The sequence below is a fragment of the Falco naumanni genome, chromosome 5 (genome assembly GCF_017639655.2).
Source record: "Falco naumanni isolate bFalNau1 chromosome 5, bFalNau1.pat, whole genome shotgun sequence".
NCBI lineage: Eukaryota > Metazoa > Chordata > Aves > Falconiformes > Falconidae > Falco > Falco naumanni.
In genome coordinates, this window is record NC_054058.1 from 64,085,798 (window position 1) to 64,107,429 (window position 21,632).

At 44.3% G+C, this 21,632-nt stretch overlaps 1 protein-coding gene across 2 annotated transcripts in view; it reads right to left on the minus strand.

Moving 5' to 3' along the window:
* Positions 1-21,632, minus strand: part of PRKCQ (protein kinase C theta) — a 66,972-nt gene that overhangs the window by 35,918 nt on the left and 9,422 nt on the right. For both annotated transcript variants that reach the window (XM_040596450.1, XM_040596449.1), the window contains exons 2-9: positions 12,181-12,335; positions 11,933-12,087; positions 10,659-10,784; positions 5,077-5,276; positions 3,229-3,289; positions 1,199-1,361; positions 560-591; positions 386-471 (exon numbers count right to left, since the gene is read on the minus strand). In XM_040596450.1, the coding sequence (XP_040452384.1) occupies positions 386-471; positions 560-591; positions 1,199-1,361; positions 3,229-3,289; positions 5,077-5,276; positions 10,659-10,776 (660 nt within the window). In that variant the 5' untranslated portion in view covers positions 10,777-10,784; positions 11,933-12,087; positions 12,181-12,335. The remainder of the gene's footprint in view (positions 1-385; positions 472-559; positions 592-1,198; positions 1,362-3,228; positions 3,290-5,076; positions 5,277-10,658; positions 10,785-11,932; positions 12,088-12,180; positions 12,336-21,632) is intronic.

The window sequence follows — 21,632 nt, forward strand, 5'->3', positions numbered from 1 at the left end:
AGATCTTCCACTCCTTGGAAATCTCAGATAATACAGAGTAGGATGTTAAAGCACCGCTCTGGAAACTGTGTGATGTCCTGCCTAGCATCAGATAGTGAAGAATTTCCTCCAGTAAATCTCTACCTAATGTCCATACATGCTTCATACATTAGAAAAATGTCAGTCCTGATTCAGCAACTGCTTATTCAGCAGCTGCATTTGAGTAAATCACAAGTAGGAGGTAATGAAACCGCTTGGAACACAAAAAACAAAGTGCACAGATCAGATCACACAGCCTTTAGTTCAGTAGCACCTTCTGCTACATCAGAAGTTGTTCTACAGCGACGCAGAAGAGATCTGGATGACACTCAAGTTTTTTTAAAAGCAGCTGAATAATAATACATACCATTGTTTCTCTGCTATTGATTGCCGATCCTGTACACTTGGCTATTACTTTATCAATGCACTTCTTATGAATGGCAGCATTACATTCTGAAAGAGCAAGTGTGTCACGGTGTTAACAAAAAATCCACTTGGGAAAGTAAATAATGATAGTAACAAAATCAAAAAAGTTTCTTACGTCTGCATTGATAGCCTTGTTTATTCAGGCCCCTGAAATACAGAAATGGTTAATTCTGCATTGTCTGAAAGCCTTGACAGAAGAAAGGACAGCAACATTTATGAAAGAAACAGAATAAAACAGCTTTGCTTTTTTATCAGTGTTTATCGAGCGTCTCCAAATTGAATATCTTCATTCAATCTAATTGCAGAGTGGTCCTCTGTGGTTTTCACTGCCTTTCCAGCACATATTCATATTGTGAATTTCACAATAGCCAAATAGCAAACTGGGCTGATGAGAAACGCCTGTGCATTTGGCCAAAACAAAAAATATTTATAAGAAAGTAAAACACTAAGGGAATTTTGACAGCTGGAATCAAAACTGTGGCTCACATCCTTGAAGTGATGCAATAACTCGGCACGTAAGACGTCAAGGGTCTCATCCTGCTGCCTTACTGACAGCAGAAGCATAGATATTCACCTATCTATCTATAGAACCATAGAAACTTTTAGGTGGGGAAAGACCTTCAAGACCATCAAGTCCCACTGTAAACCTGACACTGCCAAGCCCACCACTCAGCTGTGTCCCTAAGCACCATGTTTACACAAAAACTGCTCCCTAGAGTTAAAAGGAGGAAAAAGCAGATCTGTTTTCATTTACCATACAAACTCATGACAGACAGAGCAGAAGGTGGGTTGTGGAAAGAACGTGGCCGTGAACTCATGACACTTGACATTATGGATTTTGGCCTGTTTGATGGCCCCCCTGCGCTGATGCAAGGAGAAGAAGCCTTCATTCTCACAGTCAGCCAGGTCCTTTGCATCTGGGGGAAAGGGAACAGAAGATGTATTAGGGTACTCTGTCCGGATCAGGCACCTTGAGAAAATGCAGCTTCCAAAATGCTAAGTGACTGAAGCTAATGATTCACTCATTTGTATTCATATTTTTAAGAAATACCATTTCTGAAACCCACACAAGACTTGTTTGGATATTTTTTTATCTACCATTCCTACAAGGACAATAAACTTTAAACTTGGGACTCTGAGCTCCCTTGAATATTCATAATGCTCCCTTTGAAATGTAGACCAGAAATTTCCCAAGGAGAGATACTCTGCAGTTAAACATAAAATTCTGACTTTTTATAGCACTGAAGATCCATGCCCTAAAAAAGATGAAATTACATAAAAGTTACTAATTATCTATATATGCACACAAACACACACGTGTGTGTGTATATATATGTAGGTATTTAACAGAGTCCTTTATGTGTGCATGTATGTGTGAGTAAGCACATATGTATGTTCCTAGGATGGTCTTATTTTTCCACGCCAACAATTGCTTTGCTGTTTGCTGTGTCCATGCCATTATTCACAGTTCACATTCAAACTTTTTGGAACATCAAATAAACCAATTTTGACTACACATGTGCACTTACGTATGGGCCTGTGTCTACAAATCTAGATATGTACGTAATATCTCACTCTGTTTTCCTTTCCTCATGCATTACACAAGTTACATAGGTATTGTGTGGAAACTGGCCCCCTGTGTGATATGATGTTGATCTTGGTATTTGTAATAAAAACACAACTTGCATTTTCTATGCTTTGGCCTCTCTGATGTCTTATAACATACAAGGAGGCAACAATAGACTATTCTATAGTAAACATAGGAATGGATGGAGAAAATATAAGTATGGACATGTTATTAGCTGCTTTCAGTACTTTTATGCTTCTGTAAATGGAAGGTTCTTCTAGATACTTGCACCTTATAGCTTCATCCTGCATCTGAGGGTGCGAGAATTTCAGCATCAGACTGAAAAATAAGACTGAGCATTTGGAATGCAACCCAGTTTCTTCAACAAAGCAAAATGCATTTCACATAGCCATCAAACTCTGCAGGTGGGATTTAATTTCCAGTGAAGACACATAAGTGACAGTGTGTCCCCTGACCAGGGTGACTAAGTTGCTGCCACCTCCCTGGAGGTCTAGCTGGGGCAGACAATGGAGCCCAGGGAATGATTCAGCTGACCTTGCAGCAGAAACCTGCATTTGAATAGCTGGAACACTCTGTAGGCTATTTTCCTGTTTTGCTTAGATTGCTCTTGGTCTTAAAAGCCTAACTAACAAGTATACTTAGGTGCTGTCAACCACAAATTGTACCCCAGCCTTTACATCAGCACTACAACGCACACCACAGCACTTACATATGTACATACAAGTAGGATGATTTCAGGGGGAGCTGGCTCCTTATATCTGTTGTCTTGACTCATGTAATGAGAAAATCTACCACTTTAGTGGTAAAATGGACAAAACTCTGCCTTGAGAATCACAAAGGAACAGTAAATCTTCACTACAACGCACACCACAGCACTTACATATGTACATACAAGTAGGATGATTTCAGGGGGAGCTGGCTCCTTATATCTGTTGTCTTGACTCATGTAATGAGAAAATCTACCACTTTAGTGGTAAAATGGACAAAACTCTGCCTTGAGAATCACAAAGGAACAGTAAATCTTCACCCCCACCATATAATAAAAATTGCTTCTCTGGAGTGTTCCTTCCAAACCCTTACAATAGTTCCTATGAATAAATCAGTAACAGCACAGGTAACTGCTTGAAGTGAAGCCACCGTATCTGCCCCACATACCCAGAAATCACGTCTATCAATTAACAAACAAAATCACTTGCCACTGATTTCCAGGAAGTATCTTGCATTCATCAGCATTCGCCCTTGAGGTTTCAGTTCTAGCTGGTTGAGATAAGTGAAAAACAAGAAAAAAAGACCAATGCCATCATTAAACAGCCATTCAAAGAAACAAAGTTTGTTTCAGATGACTCAAGCTATCCCCTTTTCCCAGTGGGAACTGATGAATGCCAATGAATGTAAACTTTTGGGTTGCTCCTACCTGTGTGGGCAACAAGGCAGGGCAGGAGCAGCTACTGAAAGAGGAGGTTAGATCACCTCTTAGCAAACATTTGGAGTGGCATGGTAGCAGGAGGAATAAATGTGACTAAACCACAGAAGCTGTAGGTAGGATTTTAGACACCAGCACTACCTATACAGAAAACATGTTCCCAGTGGATCCTGCAAAGGGGGAAGCAGGAGCACTTAAAAAAAAAAAAAAAGCCAACTTTAGACAAGTACTTAAAAGATGCTGAAATCTTTTAGACACTTGGTCCTGGAAGTCTAACTGCCATTACAGTCAATGTGAGTGATGCTACCAGCTTACTCAGACATTTTTTGGGCCTTCCCACTGGACATGGCAATTCACAACTCACTGAACCTCTGTTCACAGGTGCCTTTGTAGATCTGGATCCACATACTTAGGCACAAGAGGACCTACATTTAAGGATTTCTTCAGCCTGAGAGCTACAACAGTGCCTTCCCATCCACCCCCAGCACAGCCTGAGCAAGGTTACCTCGCTGCCTTCCTGGTGAAAGTGTCCTGTGAGAAAAAACCACTATTCTCTCTCCTCACGCCCCTTGCAGGAGGTGCTATCCAGGACCACCCTCCCCAGGCTGTAACTTGTGTTGGGGGAGTGAGTGCAAAGGAGACCTCAGGAGCTGCTGCCAGCCTGGGACACAGCAGGACCAGGGTCTCCCAACTCCACTTGACCTCAGGGCTGTTACCTTTGCTGCTCGTCACCTACGACCCCCCTTCCTCCTCACCAGGCTTCTGCCTCTCATGGCTCTGAAGCCTGAGGATGGAGCCATTCTGAGCAGAGACTTCTGGTTCTCAATTCTAGCTCTACGCACCTCCGTTCCTTCCAAGTTACATGTTAAATGTGCAAACCTCTACTAAATCTCACTCTTAGGTCTTGTGACCAAGGCATTTTTGACTTCTCTACTCTCTGTTTAACCCAAGCAGCTTAGCCTGAGAACTGGCAAGAGATATAAACCAGAAAAAAATATCCAGGAAATCAGTTTCTCTCCAAATGTGTTTCCACCTGATGGTTATCCATGGCATGGCTACTGAATACTACATGTTAAAGACTATTATCAAGAACTTTCTTGCTTGGACTACCAGGGAACACAACCTTACACTTAGCATCCTTATGAAGACTGTTACTTCAAATTTACTCCACTACAACTCCAGGAGTTCCTCCAACTTAACTCCAATGTCAGGCAGCTGTAAATCAGTTACTTGACATTAGATTAAATTTTTAAAGCTGTTTCCCTAGAGCACATAAAATAATTCACATTTATCCACTCATTTGTCCCCAGCGCGTTTCCTAATCAAAGATGAGTGTGTGGGCATGGCTCACCTCAACCAGAACCCTTGCTAACAGAGGGCATATGTTTCAATTTAACAGCAGCAGATAACGTAAATGTGCCAATTTATTTTTTTTTCCTGACATGTGTGGAAGTCTTTACTTTAAGTCATACCCAAGTAGACTCAAAACATTATTCCTTGGATGGCAGCCAGCTCCTACTGCCCTGCTAGTTACCATCACAGCCTGACATGGACACAAGCCATTCTCCCACCCCACAGCAGCTCCCCACCGTACCCGACAAGAGGAGATAATGATGCTCACCCACATCTCCGTCTTCCCGTTGCTCTTTTTGCACCTCTCCGCCAGCACCTTGAGTTCCACTGTGGTCTCTGAAACCATTTCAGCACTCTTGTCCTTGACAATGATGTGCATGACCCTGCCGTTGTTGATATGGGCATCAAAAGTGCTGTTCCAGGGTGGGTACATGGTGGGCTTCTTCTGCACGTACACTTGGCCATTTTCTGTCAACAAGAAGGGGTCTGGATTGAGGGGACTTGCTTCTCATCTGCACTAAGGTCACCACTCTACAGTCCCCGAGACAGATCTGTGTTATTTACTCACTTTAAGGTCTCTCTCTTGGACCATGTTAGAGTGTCATAGGAGGTTACTATGTGAAGTGAAACCTAGGATAGGATTTGCCTCACTTCACTTTAGGGGTCTGCGATTGTGTATGTCCATATCTGAGCTGTCTGAACATTGGCTCCATTCAGAGTCAGTGAAAAGAGTATCATCAGTATAAATCAATGGAGTTAGGGTGCGTTCATTTGACCAAATACAGACATCTACCTTAGAAAAGATAATTTCCATCTTTGACTCCATTAACTCTATGGGGTAGACCTTGAATGTGGACTCTGACACCACAGATACGCACTTCTAATCAGGTGAATTTCATCACGGATACCCAGCTACGTGTCATCATCTTTCCCATGCCAAATGAGGACAAGTTTGCTTTAGTGCCCCAAAAGCTGGGTGCACTTTGTGGTTAGGGTTCCGCTGGAGTGCATGTCCAGTCAGTTGCTACATCTCAGCTAGCTCAGGGATGTTAATACATGAACTATCTTGCAGACCTGCAACCACATCCACAGTGACAGAGCAACAGCAGAGCAAACCTTTCCTGCTCTTCTTCCTCATGCATTAATTCCTCTTCTTTCACAGCAGACACGTCTCAAAATGGTGATGGGTAAAAAAAGGGCATGTCTGAGGCTTAGTGTTAGCTTGCAGAGAGTTTTCTGTAGTTAGTTCTCTCTGAAAAAAGTCTCAGCCAGTTTTATTTATTTCATACAGCCCGCGTTATTTCATAGAGCCCTGTAAAAGGCTTAGACTCTCACTCAAGGTAAATTCTGCTTCACAGTTACCCTCTGCAAATTTTCAACCCATCAAACACCAAAGCTGGAGGAATAAGAGAATGAAGAGCAGTAATGTGAGCAGCAGACCTGCAGCTCCTGTCTCCCAAAGACTCCGCTCCTACTTCTAATGATCCCAGCCTTTCCCTCATCCCACCCAGCTGGAAAAGCACATGCACTTGATAGCCTGGAACATGACACGTGTTGGAGAAAATCTTGGGATGGAAGGACTAATTCAGGTTTTTTCCCTCAGCTGAGTTTTGATTTACATAGGCAGGAACTCCAGGATTTCTGAGGCTTGTACCACACTTTCAGGATGGATTAAAACTGGTAAAGCAGCTCCAAAGATTTTGGAGGCAGGAGAGAAGGAGAAAAAAAAAAAGTGATTCCTGATTGTGTAATATCCACCTCAGGAAATGAGAGGATGTTTACTGGGGAAAGAACAAATATCAGGGCTGTGAGATTATAAGAAAAATCTCCCTCCACCAGCCTGTACGCTGAAGAAATGACTGCCAGAGCCACTATATAAACTATACTCACTGAACAGATTTAGGTTGAGAAAGTAGTTTCCTAAGGAGTGGCATGCAGGATCCTGCAATCAGTACTGACCTGCTGAAATTTCACTCCGTGACCCAACCGCTGGCTCTCGCAAAGAAGTTTTGCATTTGGTTCAATCACATAAACTTGATTTAAGCCGTGGGATGCTCTTGCTGTCAGCACTGTTCTGCATGGCAAAACTGAGCGGACATCACCCCTGCAGCATAAAACCACTTCTCAACCTTGTCCTGCCTGGCATGACAAGTGGTTCTGCAGGTAGATTTTAGGTTCAGATTCAGTTTCCTCAAAGTTTAGATAGAGCATCTCAACCTAAGACGCACCCATCTCTATCAGTTAGGCGGGGCTGACATTTCACATATGCAGATTTAGGCAATCATATATGGAACCCATTGTCTGCAGGCTTCATTCATTCCCATCAAGCCTGCAAATACATATTCAATGTATTCTTTCAACAAAAGCAGTCAACATCAGACATAAAAACGAAACATAAACCTCCCAACATCACTGAGAACAGAAACCCCAGTAAGGACCATTATTCCTTTGCTACACCAGTGAAACTCTACTTATGTGAAACACAGCACTTGCAAAACAAGTGCTTTTGTTTGCACTGCATTCCAAAACATGAGGCTTAAATAAACAAACCCTGGAATGTGAATGAACTGGCCAATATATGGGATCAGACAGTTACCCCTGGCGCATCCCCGCTGACGTCTGTGGAATTCTGCCAGGGATTAATCTAACCCTGGGTTCCTGAAAAATAAAATAGCATCTGTCTTTCTCCGGCAGCAGCTTCCACTGTAGCTGGGAGCACTTTTCCTGGAGGCTGGCTGAGTTCAAACATGGAGCAGGATATTTCACGAAGCAAATGTCACCAAGACAGGTGGTAAAATGGCACTGGGCCAGGTGGCTTGTGAAGGCAGAAGCTACTTTTAAAGGGCAGATTTTTTTATACCTCAGAGGCACCTATGGTTTCTGAAATGTTTTGTCATCAGTAATAAATTGCTACAACACTTCGAACTGTACAGTGCTGTGGGGTTGTTTAGTTTTTTAAAAGGTTGTATCATAAAATACCAGGGTCCCTTTTACAAAATAACCAAGTGGAAAAAGCAAAAAGGCTTCCCAGAATCTTTCCTGAGCTTCTAAAATTCTGAAAATTCCTGAGAATTCTGAAATTCAAGGGTGGTCTTGTGACTTTCTTGCGTCCCCAGATGATGTGCATTACTCCCAGACCCCTGGGGACCTCTGTCCCAATGGCTTATTCATCACAGCTGGTCGACAAGGGACAGACTCTGGCATGAACCCAAAGTCAGAGTCAAACTCTGGTTTTTTGGGCACCAAACACATTTGTCATCTACCACTGCTCTGTTTGCAAAAAAAAACCCCACAACAACCAACCAAAATCCAAACAGAACAAAAACCCCCTCACTCTTTGCTAATACTAAATATGGTATAGATCTGGTCCATAATAGGACATTGCAAAACTCGGAGCCGAGTCATCTACCAAACCAGTTCCAGCACAGGGCTTGCAGGGATTTGGGACTGGATATATCCTGGATTCAGCTCTGGGTTTAGGCATGTCCTGCCCTGCATTCTGCGCTCACCACTATACAGCAACTATTTGTCCTGAAGAAATCTGAATTGTCATGTGTCAGCACATGAGGCAGGGAGTCATCTCTTACCAGCAGTGCAGCTGATCCACTCCTACTCCTTGGACATGCCACTTTAGCCAAAACTTGCATATCAAGGTACCAATATATATTTTTTTGTAATCCCATTATCGTTGAGTAGCTAGTGCTTTGTGAAACCAGGGAGCCGGGGAGCAAACTATGATCAAAATAATCACAAAGCAGGGATGCAGCTATTTCAAATACATTCAGCTAATATTTGTCCCAAGACCTTTTTGTCTTCCCTATGCCTGTTTGAGCATGATAGCTCCTTGTGATGGTCATGCTGAGAGCATTTCTGGCATTTAGAGTCAGGCTTATCTCACTGAGCATCAGATGTGTAGCTCTGACTGGACTGTCTAAACTGCCCTTGGAGTCAACGGAGACCACCGGACTTTTCTCGGGTGTAATTCATCAGACCCATTATGGATGTCTTCCTCAAGATGAGATGAATCACACCACATACATCCATCAGAACCATTATGGATGTCTTCCTCGAGGTGAATCCCACCATGGAAATCCCTGTTTGTTCTCCTGGGATATAATGCAAGGGTAGCTGACTTGCTCAGATATCAATATCCTTGCAGAAGACTGGATTCGTAGGGGAGATGGATCCCACCGTGGCCTCACCTTGACTGAGTCACCTTAAGGTAAAGTTAGCCATCAACACATTTAAACACCCTCCACTGGCAGTGGATTAACATCTCCCAAGGGTGGTTTCAACCCACCCTAAGAGGGGTGTCTGAGGTGAACCAGTCTCAGGAGGTTCCTGCTGTTTCCACCGACAGGACGAGGAGTTCCCCTGGCCGCTCCACCATGCCCGCAGCAATAGCTAGTCAAGTGCAATTACACCCCCGCAAACCAAAACCTTCTAACAGTAGGATGTCATTTCTCCTATATTCAGTCCTCAGTAATGGAGAAAAATTCTCCCAAACACACTTTTTTATTTCTTGTTGTAAAGGTATTATAATTATAATTATTACTGACTCCCAGGCGCACAAAAATTATATCCCTTTGTACTTCTGTGTTAGTCAGAAGCCAGAAAATGCTTTCAGCCCTGTGTAAGATAAATAAATATAGGTCTGTTCTGACCAAATTGATTTTATTCACTTTTGAACTGACAGAGACTTCAATTTGAGTTATGGCTTTCAGAGGCCACATTAAAGCCCAGCCCTGTGCAGAGCTGAAATGGGACATATTTTCAGCAAAAAGTGAGATCTTAGGGATATCTTGTCATGTAGCATTTTCTTTCCTTTTGAATTTACCAGTCACTGCATCTTCCATAATAAAGTATCATTTAAGCCAAGGTAAAGTTCAACGTGATAAATGTTGACTCTTAAAAACCAAGCAAACAAACAAAAAACCCCCGTGAAATACAGACTTCTTTTAAAATTCTAAAATTTCTTTTTTCAAACTACTTGAACATCTTCCATTTAGAGTCATGAGGATTCTCAAGCTATAAAAAGTGATTTTTGAGTTAATTAATTTTTTAAGAATCACAGCAGTCAAGTTAGGAATTTATCAAAAATTTAAGATAACTAACAGCCAATATGAGGAATTCCCTAACACCGAAGTTCTTGATCTTCGTGATCGTTGAAAAGCAGAACTGGAGAACTTGTCATCCTCTCACTGGGACTATTTTCATGCACAGGACATATAAGAAACTGCTTCCCAATGAGGACTCATCAGCGTTGTTCTATCAGGAAAAGTGTGCAATAATCCATATACACAGACACAGAAAGCAGCTTAGCAGAAGGTTTCACTTTCAGACATTTCACATAGCACAGCAATTACGCAGAGTAATTAACTCTCTGCAAACAATGGGGCTGTTAGAGAGCTATGTTTTTTAAACGATGGAAGTTGCTGGACCTGTCAGTTCTTCAGAAAAATGCGATAAAGAAAGACAGCCCTCCCAGGATATTTCTAGGACACCCAGATTTCATCTGCCTGGAGTCCTGCTGACAAACCAGCAACTGCTTTTAGGAAAGTGAAACCGAATACAGCTCAGCTCATCTGCTCTGCCACATGCTGGGACCTGGAATTCAGCTGATAATAACCTCAAATTGAAGGCACAGATTTGTTGGACATCATCTTCAAAGCAAATTGTCTTGCAGGTCATGCCAAACCCAAACTTGCACTGCACTGAGACACAAAAAAGCACTTTGCAAACCCTTGTAAAGATTTATCGGTGTGCTTGATACACACCAGGAATGACACAGTAAAGGCACACACACGTCTTAAAAAAGTTTACACATGTATTTAACAGCTCCCCACTTACCTGACTCCACGGCTTCTTTAACCATCACAGCACAGTACGGGTTAATCACCTCCCCCTGGGATGGCAGGTAAGGGCCACTGTCATAGTTGGATAAACCAATACGCAGAAAGGGAGACATGACAAGTCCTGCGTCAAACAAAAGACAGGCGATACTTGGGAAGAGTCTAAAAATTCCCTCGGTTTTAACCAGCCTCTTATCTCCGTCGGACAGGGGCACGCCGGCCGTTAGCTGTCCATCCGACTGGAGACTCTCCGGCTTCCTCCACTGCCTAGTGAGATGACAGACTGACCCAGTGCCACTTAATGTGCGTAAGGTAGCGTAACCCAGCTGTCCACTTAACTCGTCATGTAGCTGAGCTCACCGTGGGGCTGGAAAGACCCACAACAGCAGTTTTGGGTACTGGTGACGTGACACCAGCTGTCAGGAACAAGAATGACAATACGCAGCGGTCAAATCGGGACCTTCTCAGATAGGATAACCTCTGCCATAACTTATATTGAGTCACGTGTTCAAGATCCCAAATGCGATGAGAATAGAAAGGGTTTTGGGAACACAAGGTTGTTGGAAGCCCGCAAGCTGAACATGAAACTGTGAAATAACTGTGTACTATTTATATACAGCATGGAAATGATCTTGGGTGTTCCACTGCCTGGATGCTGACCCATATTCACCAGTGAAGTTATAAAGAGAAAATTCAGCTCGTATGAACCACCCTGTGTAGACAGCAAAGCAAGGAGAAAACAAAAGGGATCTCAGGATAATTTTAAGCAGCTGAAAACAGAAACATATAAAATCAAGATGCCAGAAAATAGAACAAAACCTTTAGGTTCGTCTTCTCTGTAGGCTTTCAGAGTTCCAGAGAAAAGGCTTAATGAAACCAGAAATTATTAACTGGTGCCCATCATTGTGCCATCTGGGCCCAAGGACTGGGATTTACCTCCCAACTTTTGTGTCAACTTCTAAGCTTGTCATTCCTGGCTCCCCTTCTAGTCAAAGGGGAGCAAGAGGCGCTCTGAACTCGGCTGCGGATGTCTATGTCTTGGACCACCCCAGTTAAAAGGCATGAGCTCTATCACCAGCTGTTACCTGCCTAATATATTGACAGCAATATATTGTTTAACTACAAAAGCAAAAAGTTGAATGATTTGTGGTGTGGGATGCAGCCCAAGCCCCTTCTCCTTTTTACACATAAAATGCTCTATCCCAAGGGCAGCTTCTCCAGCCTCACACAGAGGAAGATCCAGATTCTTTGCTGGGAATGGGGTTTTCTTACCTGTAAATGGTATTTTCCTGACAGACAAGTTCAGTCTCTGGCAAGAGGGGCTTCTCTTCTCATCACAGTTGTGGACAACATGGAAAGGGTTCTCTCAGCTGAAAGAATGAGGATAACTGCACCTCTGGCCGGGCTGATTTTAAAACTTGGACTCTCTGTTCAAGAAGACAGGAGGCAAGACCATCAGGGAGAGAGGAAAACTTGAGAAACAAAGACACAGCCCTTTGCTTGAGCATCTTCTTCCTTACCCAGCAGTGTGGAGTGGTGAGTTTCCATCAGCCCCCTGTGCAAAAGTCTAGGGCGGCTGTAAAACTCAGGACAACTTTCTGTTAGCGCGTGGCCAGGTCACAGCAAGTTGTTGTTTTGCTTCTGTCCTGGATATGGTGAGATCTTCTCCTTCTTTCTGTTTTATGAAATTAAGAGAAACAGCTACAGTTAGCACTGGGACTGAAACAGCAAATGTTCTGGCCCGAATATTCACAAGTACTGAGCACTCACACTGCAACACTTTTTTGACACTTTGGCAAACAGATGGCCCATGCAGCCAACTGCAGCTATTCCCTGAGAGAGATTTCAGTAGGGGAGGCTTCCCAGGAGGTTTCCCTAAATTTGTGACCCTACATAAGGACACTCTATACAATGGACAGCATAAGAAGACTCTCCTTCCCATTTGAGCTCCTGGGTAGCCTAGCTAACAGCTGGGATGAGTTGTCAGAAAAACAACAAAGAATCATAAACCCTCTTGGATACTGCACTTAGAAGAAAACCATTGAGTTTCTGGGGAAGACAGAATAGGATAGGAAGAGAGAAAAAAATCCTATGACATGTCTACCGTGTATCCCTAGGAATGCACAGATCGTTGGGCCACCAGCAGCATCAGACCTCCTCTGAAGACTGTCCAAGGACATCTGCAAGTGGCACTGCCCTCAGCTGGGAAAACTTCAGGGCATCTGCAGTTTTACAGAAGCTAGTGGGGAAAGCAAAGCACCACCTGGGGCTGGATGCAGATTAGGATGATCCTGTTCTCTTCTGAATGAGAGCAGCATCTCTCTGAAGGATGTTTCAGAAATACATTAGCCACAAGCCTGATGAACTTGCTGTGGAAAGCCACTTGCATTTAGATATTGAAGCATAGGTACCTCTGTAAGGAGGGGCATTTGTGGCACTGCACGGTCCATGGAAAAAAAAGGTTAAAATTTCTGGCTGGACTGACAGAAGCAGAGAAAGCTGATCCAATTAAGTAGGCAAAAAATCTCTTTAAGATGAAGAAATATATGTGTATGTATTTCCCCCACTGTTTGATCAACTATTTCAAAAAATAAGGAGCTTGCCTTATCGAAAGACTAAGGGTCTCTGGCAGCAGAAGGGAAATCCAAGTAGTTGCATGTTCTGTCTGCATAATGGAGCATCAGTGTGGAAAGCTAACAAGAGCCAAAGACTATGACCAACAGTCAAAACACCTGCATCGTGCTTCTGTGTCAACGGAGATGTATTCTCTTCGCCTCTACCATGCTACACTAATAGTTCTGGTGACTGCTGGGCAAGAGAAAATTAAGTATCCTCTTCCAAATCCCCCATTCCCACACCTTTGGCTTTAAGAAGCTATTTTTCCATGGGTAGGAGCAGGAGGAAATTCAGGGAGGGCTGTAAGCACTCCCTTAGAGGACTTTCAAAACTTACCTTTAAAAACTCAGAGTGCTAGCCAGAATTACTAGTCAACATGTTGAACATCTAAGAACATGAGTGTTGCTAAAGGAAACCAAAGGTTTGTTAATGGCTCCTCAGCACTAAAATGTAGTAATACTATTGGCTCAAGTATGAAAGAAACAAAATTAGGATTAAAACTTTGAGCCTGGCATTTATCATTTCAGTGAAACCAACGTTGTTACAACACAGTCAAAACTGTGAAAGCGTCTTGTCCTGCTAAATACTCACATCACTGCTCCAAATATCAGTGGCTGGGTGTGCTACAAGACAGCTCTTCAGGTCTGTGGATCTGTACCCTAAACAGTGACATTTAAAACTTTATTCCTAGCCTTAAATGCTGGACAACCCCTCCCTCCCCTCCAGTGCAATACTTAATTTTAGCTCTGTGCAATCAAGCACTTCACGGACATGTTTCCCAGAGGGGTTGTGGAATTGCCATCCTTGGAGATATTCAAAAGCCGTCCAGACATGGTCCTGGGCAACCAGCTCCAGGTGGCCCTGCTTGAGCAGGAGAGTTTGACAAGATGACTTCCAGAAGTCACTTCCAACCTCAACCAGCTGGTGATTCTGTGAAAACATGGATGGGACAGGTCTCACCTAACACTAGATGTCTATAGCATCTGCATCTCCATGTGAGGCAGTTACCTGGGCTCCTGAGAGAGGAACAGAGAGAAACTGGCCCTCTCAGATCATGAGCTGGACCCATTTTAGACCCCTCTGTTAGCATGTGATGAACCTGCTTCTCTCCTTGGAGATCCAAGGGGAGTGCCTGGAGATGATCTGTTCAACCGCAGCACCTCCACTGTAGTGATCTAGTTTTGATCAGATACCTCAAGCCATTAAATTTAAAAGAATTTCCTGCATTGTAGCAGATCTAAAAGACTTACGCTGGGACTTCGTGTAAACCAGTCTACTGTGTGAGATGTTCCGCAGCCACCAGCAAACAGGCAAGAATTTTCTACTCAGCTGCAAAGCAAGGTAGGTTTAGCACACCCGGTGCTAGCACTAGCAAATCAACAGCTGCCTGTACAAGCCTTGCAAGGGCTAGGTAAAAGCTAGCTAAAATCAGAGTTTACTGCTGTACCAGCCTCATGTGAGCACTCTGCCCTGGAGTGAATTTCTTCACCCTGTCCAATAAATCAAGGAAAATAACTAGTTTCCTGCTTCTCTCTCACTGTCTTTCCTGAAACCACCTTGGCTTTGGCCCAAACATCTGTTTTCCAGGTCATATCTCCAGCATTTGCTACTACAGGACTGCTACTTGGCCCTCATCCACAGCCGTAAACAATTAAGGAACAACACAACTCAGCTCCAGCATTGGCTCACTGTAATTGCAGCAGTTTAATTTAACACTAAGAGCAGCTGCAATGGATATGGACAATGTCTGCTTAATTTCCCAGCGGAAAGGATACTATAAGGTATCTGAAAACTAAGGATGAAATGCATCTTTCTCTAAAGGACCACCTGCAACTTCTCCTCCAATAAAACATGAAATACAGTGTCATTTGGGTTCACCAATACTGCACTCTGCTTCGCTGGCACAGGGGAGCTTTGCCCACTCCGGAGAATAATGCAACATATGGAAATCATTCCCAGATGTTATTAGGAAGCAATAAACTCCTCAATATCCTTAATCAATTGTCGTTAAGGAGAGGGGAAGAAATGAGCTCCTGCTCTTAGTCAGCAGAAGAACCGTGTTGAGGATAGCTGCCTTTAGTGGGATTTATGCTTTCGTGCTTTGCTGACTGAAAATGGATGCATGTATGATGCAGTAAAGATGGCAATTTACTGAATGAGGGCCAGCTGGGAGGGGAGAGGAAGTATTTCTAGAGTTGAGATGCTGCTTTCCTAATGTCATCGAACTCATTTTCTAGAGGTCAGAGGGAGTATTTCCAGCTCTTTCCCCTTTTTGACGCAAAACCGTGCATGCAAAATGAGTTCATAATCTGAGGATCAGCATCACTAAGAAGGAAAGGAAACAGGAGTTATAGCTGGAGGGTATGAACTTTCCTTCACTCCCTGAAAGGCATCTCCCAGCCAAAAAGGCAGGTCCTGACCTTGCAAAGATCTGTTTATATAGCTGGTGGAGACCTGTACATAAGCATAACTCAACACACCTCAGGGTCTCCCTGCAGATTTCAAGAGCAACACTGAACACGAGCAGCGATGGCTGGAGTCCCTGTGCCTGCCCCCTGACTCCTCATATCTCACAGACCATGCAGTAGGGAACAGGGATCTAAGTAACTCCCTTGAGTGACTTTCATTTCGGATGCCCAGGATCACATATTATTTCAATAGAGGTCAAACCAGCCTGTCCATAATGTTCAGAACCCCTCAGGGTGCCACCCAACATTTCTCACACTTTGCTTTTACAAGGAGATGGATCGGAGGAGGAGGAGGAAAAGGGGGTGAATTTGCATAGCCATTTATGTTTCCCTCCCTCATAGCCAGCCACCCATCTGCAGCATCTCACAAAGGTGGTGGAGGGAGAGGGTGAGGAAAGGCAGGACCAGCAGCCTCTGATGGGATTGGTACGATACCAGACCCGTGCAACTCAAGAGCCTCCCAAAATTTCATGGAACAGCTTGATTCCAGAACATAGGGTGATGCTTTCCATGCAAACCCTTCCCCATCGCTTGCAGGCACAGAGGACCCAAGCAAAGCATTTCTTCTGCCATGTAGAAATGATGCTTGCAGGCTTTGCTGGGGCCAATGGCAAGCATGGGAATGGGCATTTCTCTGGGTCATCTTGTGATGCTGTTTAGAGCAAGCTGCATGTATCGGTAACAGGACCTGGTCTCCTATATATAGCCCACAAACATAGCTGTTTGGACTCTGCTGAGTTCATGTGGTTTCCTCCTGTTTCATTTATTGTGCACAAGCCAAGACCAGAGCCTCAGCTCTATTTTCAGATCTTGTATGTGATTTAGCTATAGTGGAGTTAACTCAGGCAAACAGATTTACAGCTGTGAAAGGGCTGGTATTCATCCCACTGGGGGAATTGCAGAAAATTGCTGCTGGGCATGCCAGTGCTCATTGCATACACTCACAGACTCTTGGATGGAATCTACAACGATTCAAGCATATAGGTGTGTATCTGGGTCTTAAAAACAGGGGATTTGTGCTTTGCTGTCCTTAGGTCTCCGCATAACAATTGCTTTAACCTGACCTAAATGCAGGCTACTTCCAAAGACACGGATCAGCTTTCCAACCCATCCCACACTGCAGGTTCCCAACCTCTTCCAGCACAGCCTGGCACCTGTGTAGGGTCTGGGATTGGGGAGCAGATTTCTTTGAAAGCAACTCCTTTTCTTAACTTGACAAGTGAGTTTACAGCTGCATCCGTTCCCTGATCTGACTGACCCAGCACAGATACAGGGTCCTGCACTAAGCAGGAATGATGGCGTGGGGGATGGTATGCAGCAACTGCATTTTGCTTGGGATAACGAGACTGGGAAATCATAGCCTTGCTGACGGCAAAGAGATTAAGGGTGGATTCACATGAATATATGCAGACAACTGCAGCGCACATATGGACTATCACTCCAGCTCCCATCATATCCAGTGAAATACTTGTGGGAGTGCATCCTCCCATCCTAAAGAAGACATTTAAACCAGGTTGAGACGATCCTACCCTGGAATTGCTATTTTCCCACCCGGATTACATCTACCCCAAAGATGGCCAAGATCAGTCCCACCACTGATGTTCTGACGCCCAGTGAGAAGGACCCAGACTGTAGAGTGGGATCCACGAGCAGATGCATTCGTGTCTAACAGTTACGATAGCTCGAAAAGATAGCGAAATACAGCTGGGTGGGGACCCCAGAGGTCCTGCCTGGCCAGAGCCAAAACCATTTGCTCTAAAAGTCACTCTAGAAATCGAAAAAGCAGCCAGGAACACTCCTCAGCGCTTCTTAATTTGCTCATATAGAAGGAGCCAAAGTCTTATATCAAAAGGAGAATCTGTTTCAGATATGCCCTTTGTTTTCCAGTAGACAACATGAATTTACGTTGCTCTGGAAAAGCAAGACTTTAAAAGCTACAACCCTTGTTATTTCTGCAAAGAGAAGCAGAGCAGACCCACCAGATCTCTATTTGGAATAAACCCCTCCAGGTCCTGTCCCTGAAGCTAGGTCACAACATGGGGTTTGCTCATGTTTAATGAACTTCTGTCATGCATGGTCTTGAAACAAAGCAAGCTTGCACCCTCACCTGTCCCATTGGAAAGATGCACAACTATTCAGCTTACTCTCCCTTGTGAACATATTCTTTTTTTGTGCACTTTTGGGGATCCAGATTATTAAAAGCAACTTGTCGGTTTTGTTTTATTTTTCTGGAAAGCTTCTGGTTAATTTAATTTCCTGTATCACTCCATTTCCGCAACACTTGGGCCACACAAACTCAGAAGAAATGTTTTCAAAATAATTATCCCCACTGCACGCACTTACAATTTTTAATACTAACTTCTCTTTTCAGGTTTTAGTTGTCTTCTGACTAACAAAGGCCAAACTTAAAGCAACAGCACCTGTTTTTTCAAGCACTACACAAAATTATTTCAAAGAGCTTTTCAACGTAACGAAGGAAACAAAAATATCTTGAAGTGAGACGTAACTACAATATCTCCTTTCCTTTGGCCTCCTGTTCGTTAGAGCAGCAGTTCCTGTATTTCTGTAAGATTTTGGCACTGTTCACAGACTTCTTGCTATGGTCTTTTTGTTTGGTTTTGGTAGTCTTTTTATTTTATTTTTTTAATGACACAGGTGGAGCATGCCTCAAATACTTCACTGTCTTGTATAAGGATGGTCGTTAATGTACGGAACCTCCTGCCAGTGCCAGCATCCACACCTATATTTTATTTTCTTTCCCTTAAAAAAAACCAGGAAAATTCCCAAGGAGGGGGGCAGGGCCATAATGGGACATGTTAACATCCTTCCTTCTGCAGGCACAGTTTCATGCTTATGGTTAACAGTGTTCAGCAGTACAGGTATTTAATGGCTTTAATCCCAAAATCTGCTGAAGGTATTTGGACCTGAATCCTGGAAATGTTGGGCTGGAAAAGAGCATTTTGCTCATTCCTCTGCTCCTGGCAGACTATGTCTACATCATCCTTGATGTATCTGCCTAGCCATCTGTCAGGAATGAAGCTTCTTGTGTGTTCGGTGTTGCCACATATTCCCCGAAAACGAGGCCAAATTTGTCACAGAGGAGCCTCAGACTGTCACCAAAGTCCACACTGGATATCCACACCTTACTTCTGTGTGACACAAAAGACTTTGGAAATCTATTTTAGCAAACCGATTTTGATCTAGGCTTGTCCTGTGTTTCTCCAGAGCCCACACTACTATTTCAGGAGAATTAGTGTTTTCTCCCCACTCTGCAGCACTGGACGTTTCCTATCAGGCTCAGCAGACAGGAACTGCAAAGAGATGCCCGGCTGCTGGATAAATGCATTTTAGGCATGCCAACAGCAGGAGCCCGGCTCTGGTCCCCAGCCGCCTTCTCCTTGCCTTGCAGTCCTCCCAGTAAGTCTGCAAGAATCCACCCCCATGAGCACCTGGCTCAGCTCACACTTTGCAGTGAACAGCACCACAGATATTTCAGATAATTCAACCTTCTCCACACCCTTGCAGCTTCATGTTTATTCTGCTAAATACCTTAAAAGCAGAAATACTTCTTGTGCACAGCAGAAGTTGGCAGAGCTGCAGCTTCTGCCTTCGTTCTCTGCTCCATCAGTCTTTGCTGCCGTGGCTTCACCAACACCACCACTAGATTTTTGTTTGTTTGTTTGCTTTTGTTTCCATCAATCTCAGGGCTCCCTTCTTGTCAACACCATCACAACACCATCCTCTGTGTCTTTCCCACCCCCAGTGCCTCTGGACTCCAGCCACCTCCTTAAACAAACTCTATCATTCCCTCTTCCTCAGTCACACTAGAGCTTAATTTAAAACTACACTTCTATTTAAATAAAGAAGCTCTGGCTCCAGTTAGGCCAAAAGCCCCCTTCTCACTTACAGTTTGGTGTCCTGTTCTCAGAGCCTCAGATGGGGTCCTGAGAGACCTTCCAGTTCTATCCCTTTGTATCTTACCACTTCACTTACCATGTAGCCTCCATCAGCTCTATGAGAGGTCATTTGTCCACCTGTTTCTTTCTGTGCTTCTGCTCTTAGTTATCTCCCTGACTGGGGGTGGGGGGGCAGATATAGGACACACAGTGGGTAGAAGAATAAAATACAAAACACAAATAAAATTTACTGTAGCCCAAAGTGCCGAGAATCAGATTTTTTGATTTTTTGTTGTTGTTGTTTTGGTTTTGGTTTCATTTGGTGTTTTTCTTTCATATCACCTTCTGGCTGCTGAAGAAAACTGTCACAACACTCTCCAAACTAGCCAGCTGCAACAAGGTCTTTAACTATCTCATACCAACATACTCTTCATGCCAGTCCCTCTGCTGCCTTCTCCTAGTCGCTCCTCATCCAGGAAATGTGCTCTCTCCTCTCTTGCTTCTTCCTCTCTTGCTTCTTCCTCTCTCTCTTCTTCCTCGGCTGCTCTCTCTTCATTGGCTCTCAACCACCTAACAGAACCACCCACAGCTGCACCTTATCTACATCAGCCAGCCCACCGCCCCTGAAGCCAGCCCACAGCTGTAAATTATCAATGCTAATTAACCCAGCTTCGTTCCTCTACAGAAAACCTCTATGGGTTCATCTTCACACTGCATGAAAAGCTAAGTCATGATCATACAGGCAACACTCTCTTCTCCTCAATACTCAGTGTTTTCCCTACTATTTAGCCTTGGCTTACACTGTTCCCTGAGCCCAGGAGGTAGCACAGAGCCTCACATAAGGCAAATGAATGTTCAGTCCATCGGACACTAGCTATCTCAATAGGACTGTAGCTCACAGTCCCTAGGAACCACGCAAGGTTCTCCTCAGCATCACTCTCCCAGCTGGGCTGTGCAATGCCGAGCACGAGGAAGATGTGCTGCCCCTCCTGCACATGCCACCGGCCAGAGAAAACTCAGTGACATGCTCCAATATCCAGGTGCAATGGTGCTGGTAGTCTCAGTGCACTCACTAAATCCCAAGCAGGGACTAGCTCAAAAGCTGTGTCCCTGCTGTATGATAGTGTGAGTCACAGCCATAGCAGCGTCTGTGAAGATGCACCAGATCATTGTTTATTTAAGACAAATGAGGCCCCGTTTGCTATGATCAGAAAAGGAAGGGGTGACCATAGAAATCAAGACGGTGCTTTGCTCTAGAGATGGCAAAGATTATATCCAGTTACCACCCCTTCCTCACCACTCCCCAAAGGAAGAAAGTTATCTCTTCCTGAGGTGATGGCATAGCTGTTGTCTAATGCAGAACTGCAGAGCCAGAGGGGCTGTGCAAGTGGAAGCTGTACCGTGAAGAGGCATATTGTTGGCTACCAGGACTTCAGCAAGCACACAGGGCAGTCCCTGAAAGGCCTGAGTTCAGAGGCTGACATCAGCACTGTGGTCCAAAGCTCACTCAACTAACACCCCATCCCCCTTGTCTACCACGCCACTGCCCCCTGCTCACCCCTCATCCACCACCACGGCTTCACTCGGCACAATTAACAAGAGAGGTCCATGAGCATATGCGGCTGTAGCTCCTGATGCTTCCGCTGCCAGGGTCCTCTACCCAAAAGGGATCACAGTCCCCAGAGACCACCCTATGGCAACTTCTCCCACAGAGATATGGGCGCATTTACTGATCCTGACACACGGGGGTTCCCCTTCCCTCGCCTCTCTGCCCAAACCAACCAATACACAGCTAAGGTTCCTGACACCTAACTTCAGAAATCCACTCTGCTACCTACACCGTATACAACTGCATACGGACTGTTCACCCCAGGCCCCCTTCATAAACATCAGAAAGAAGGAGATGTGCTGGGTGTTCAACATCCATTCCCTCCGTGTGGCTGTCAGAAATGGTGCCCTCAGATGCCTCTTTCCCCCCACCGCCAACAGAGC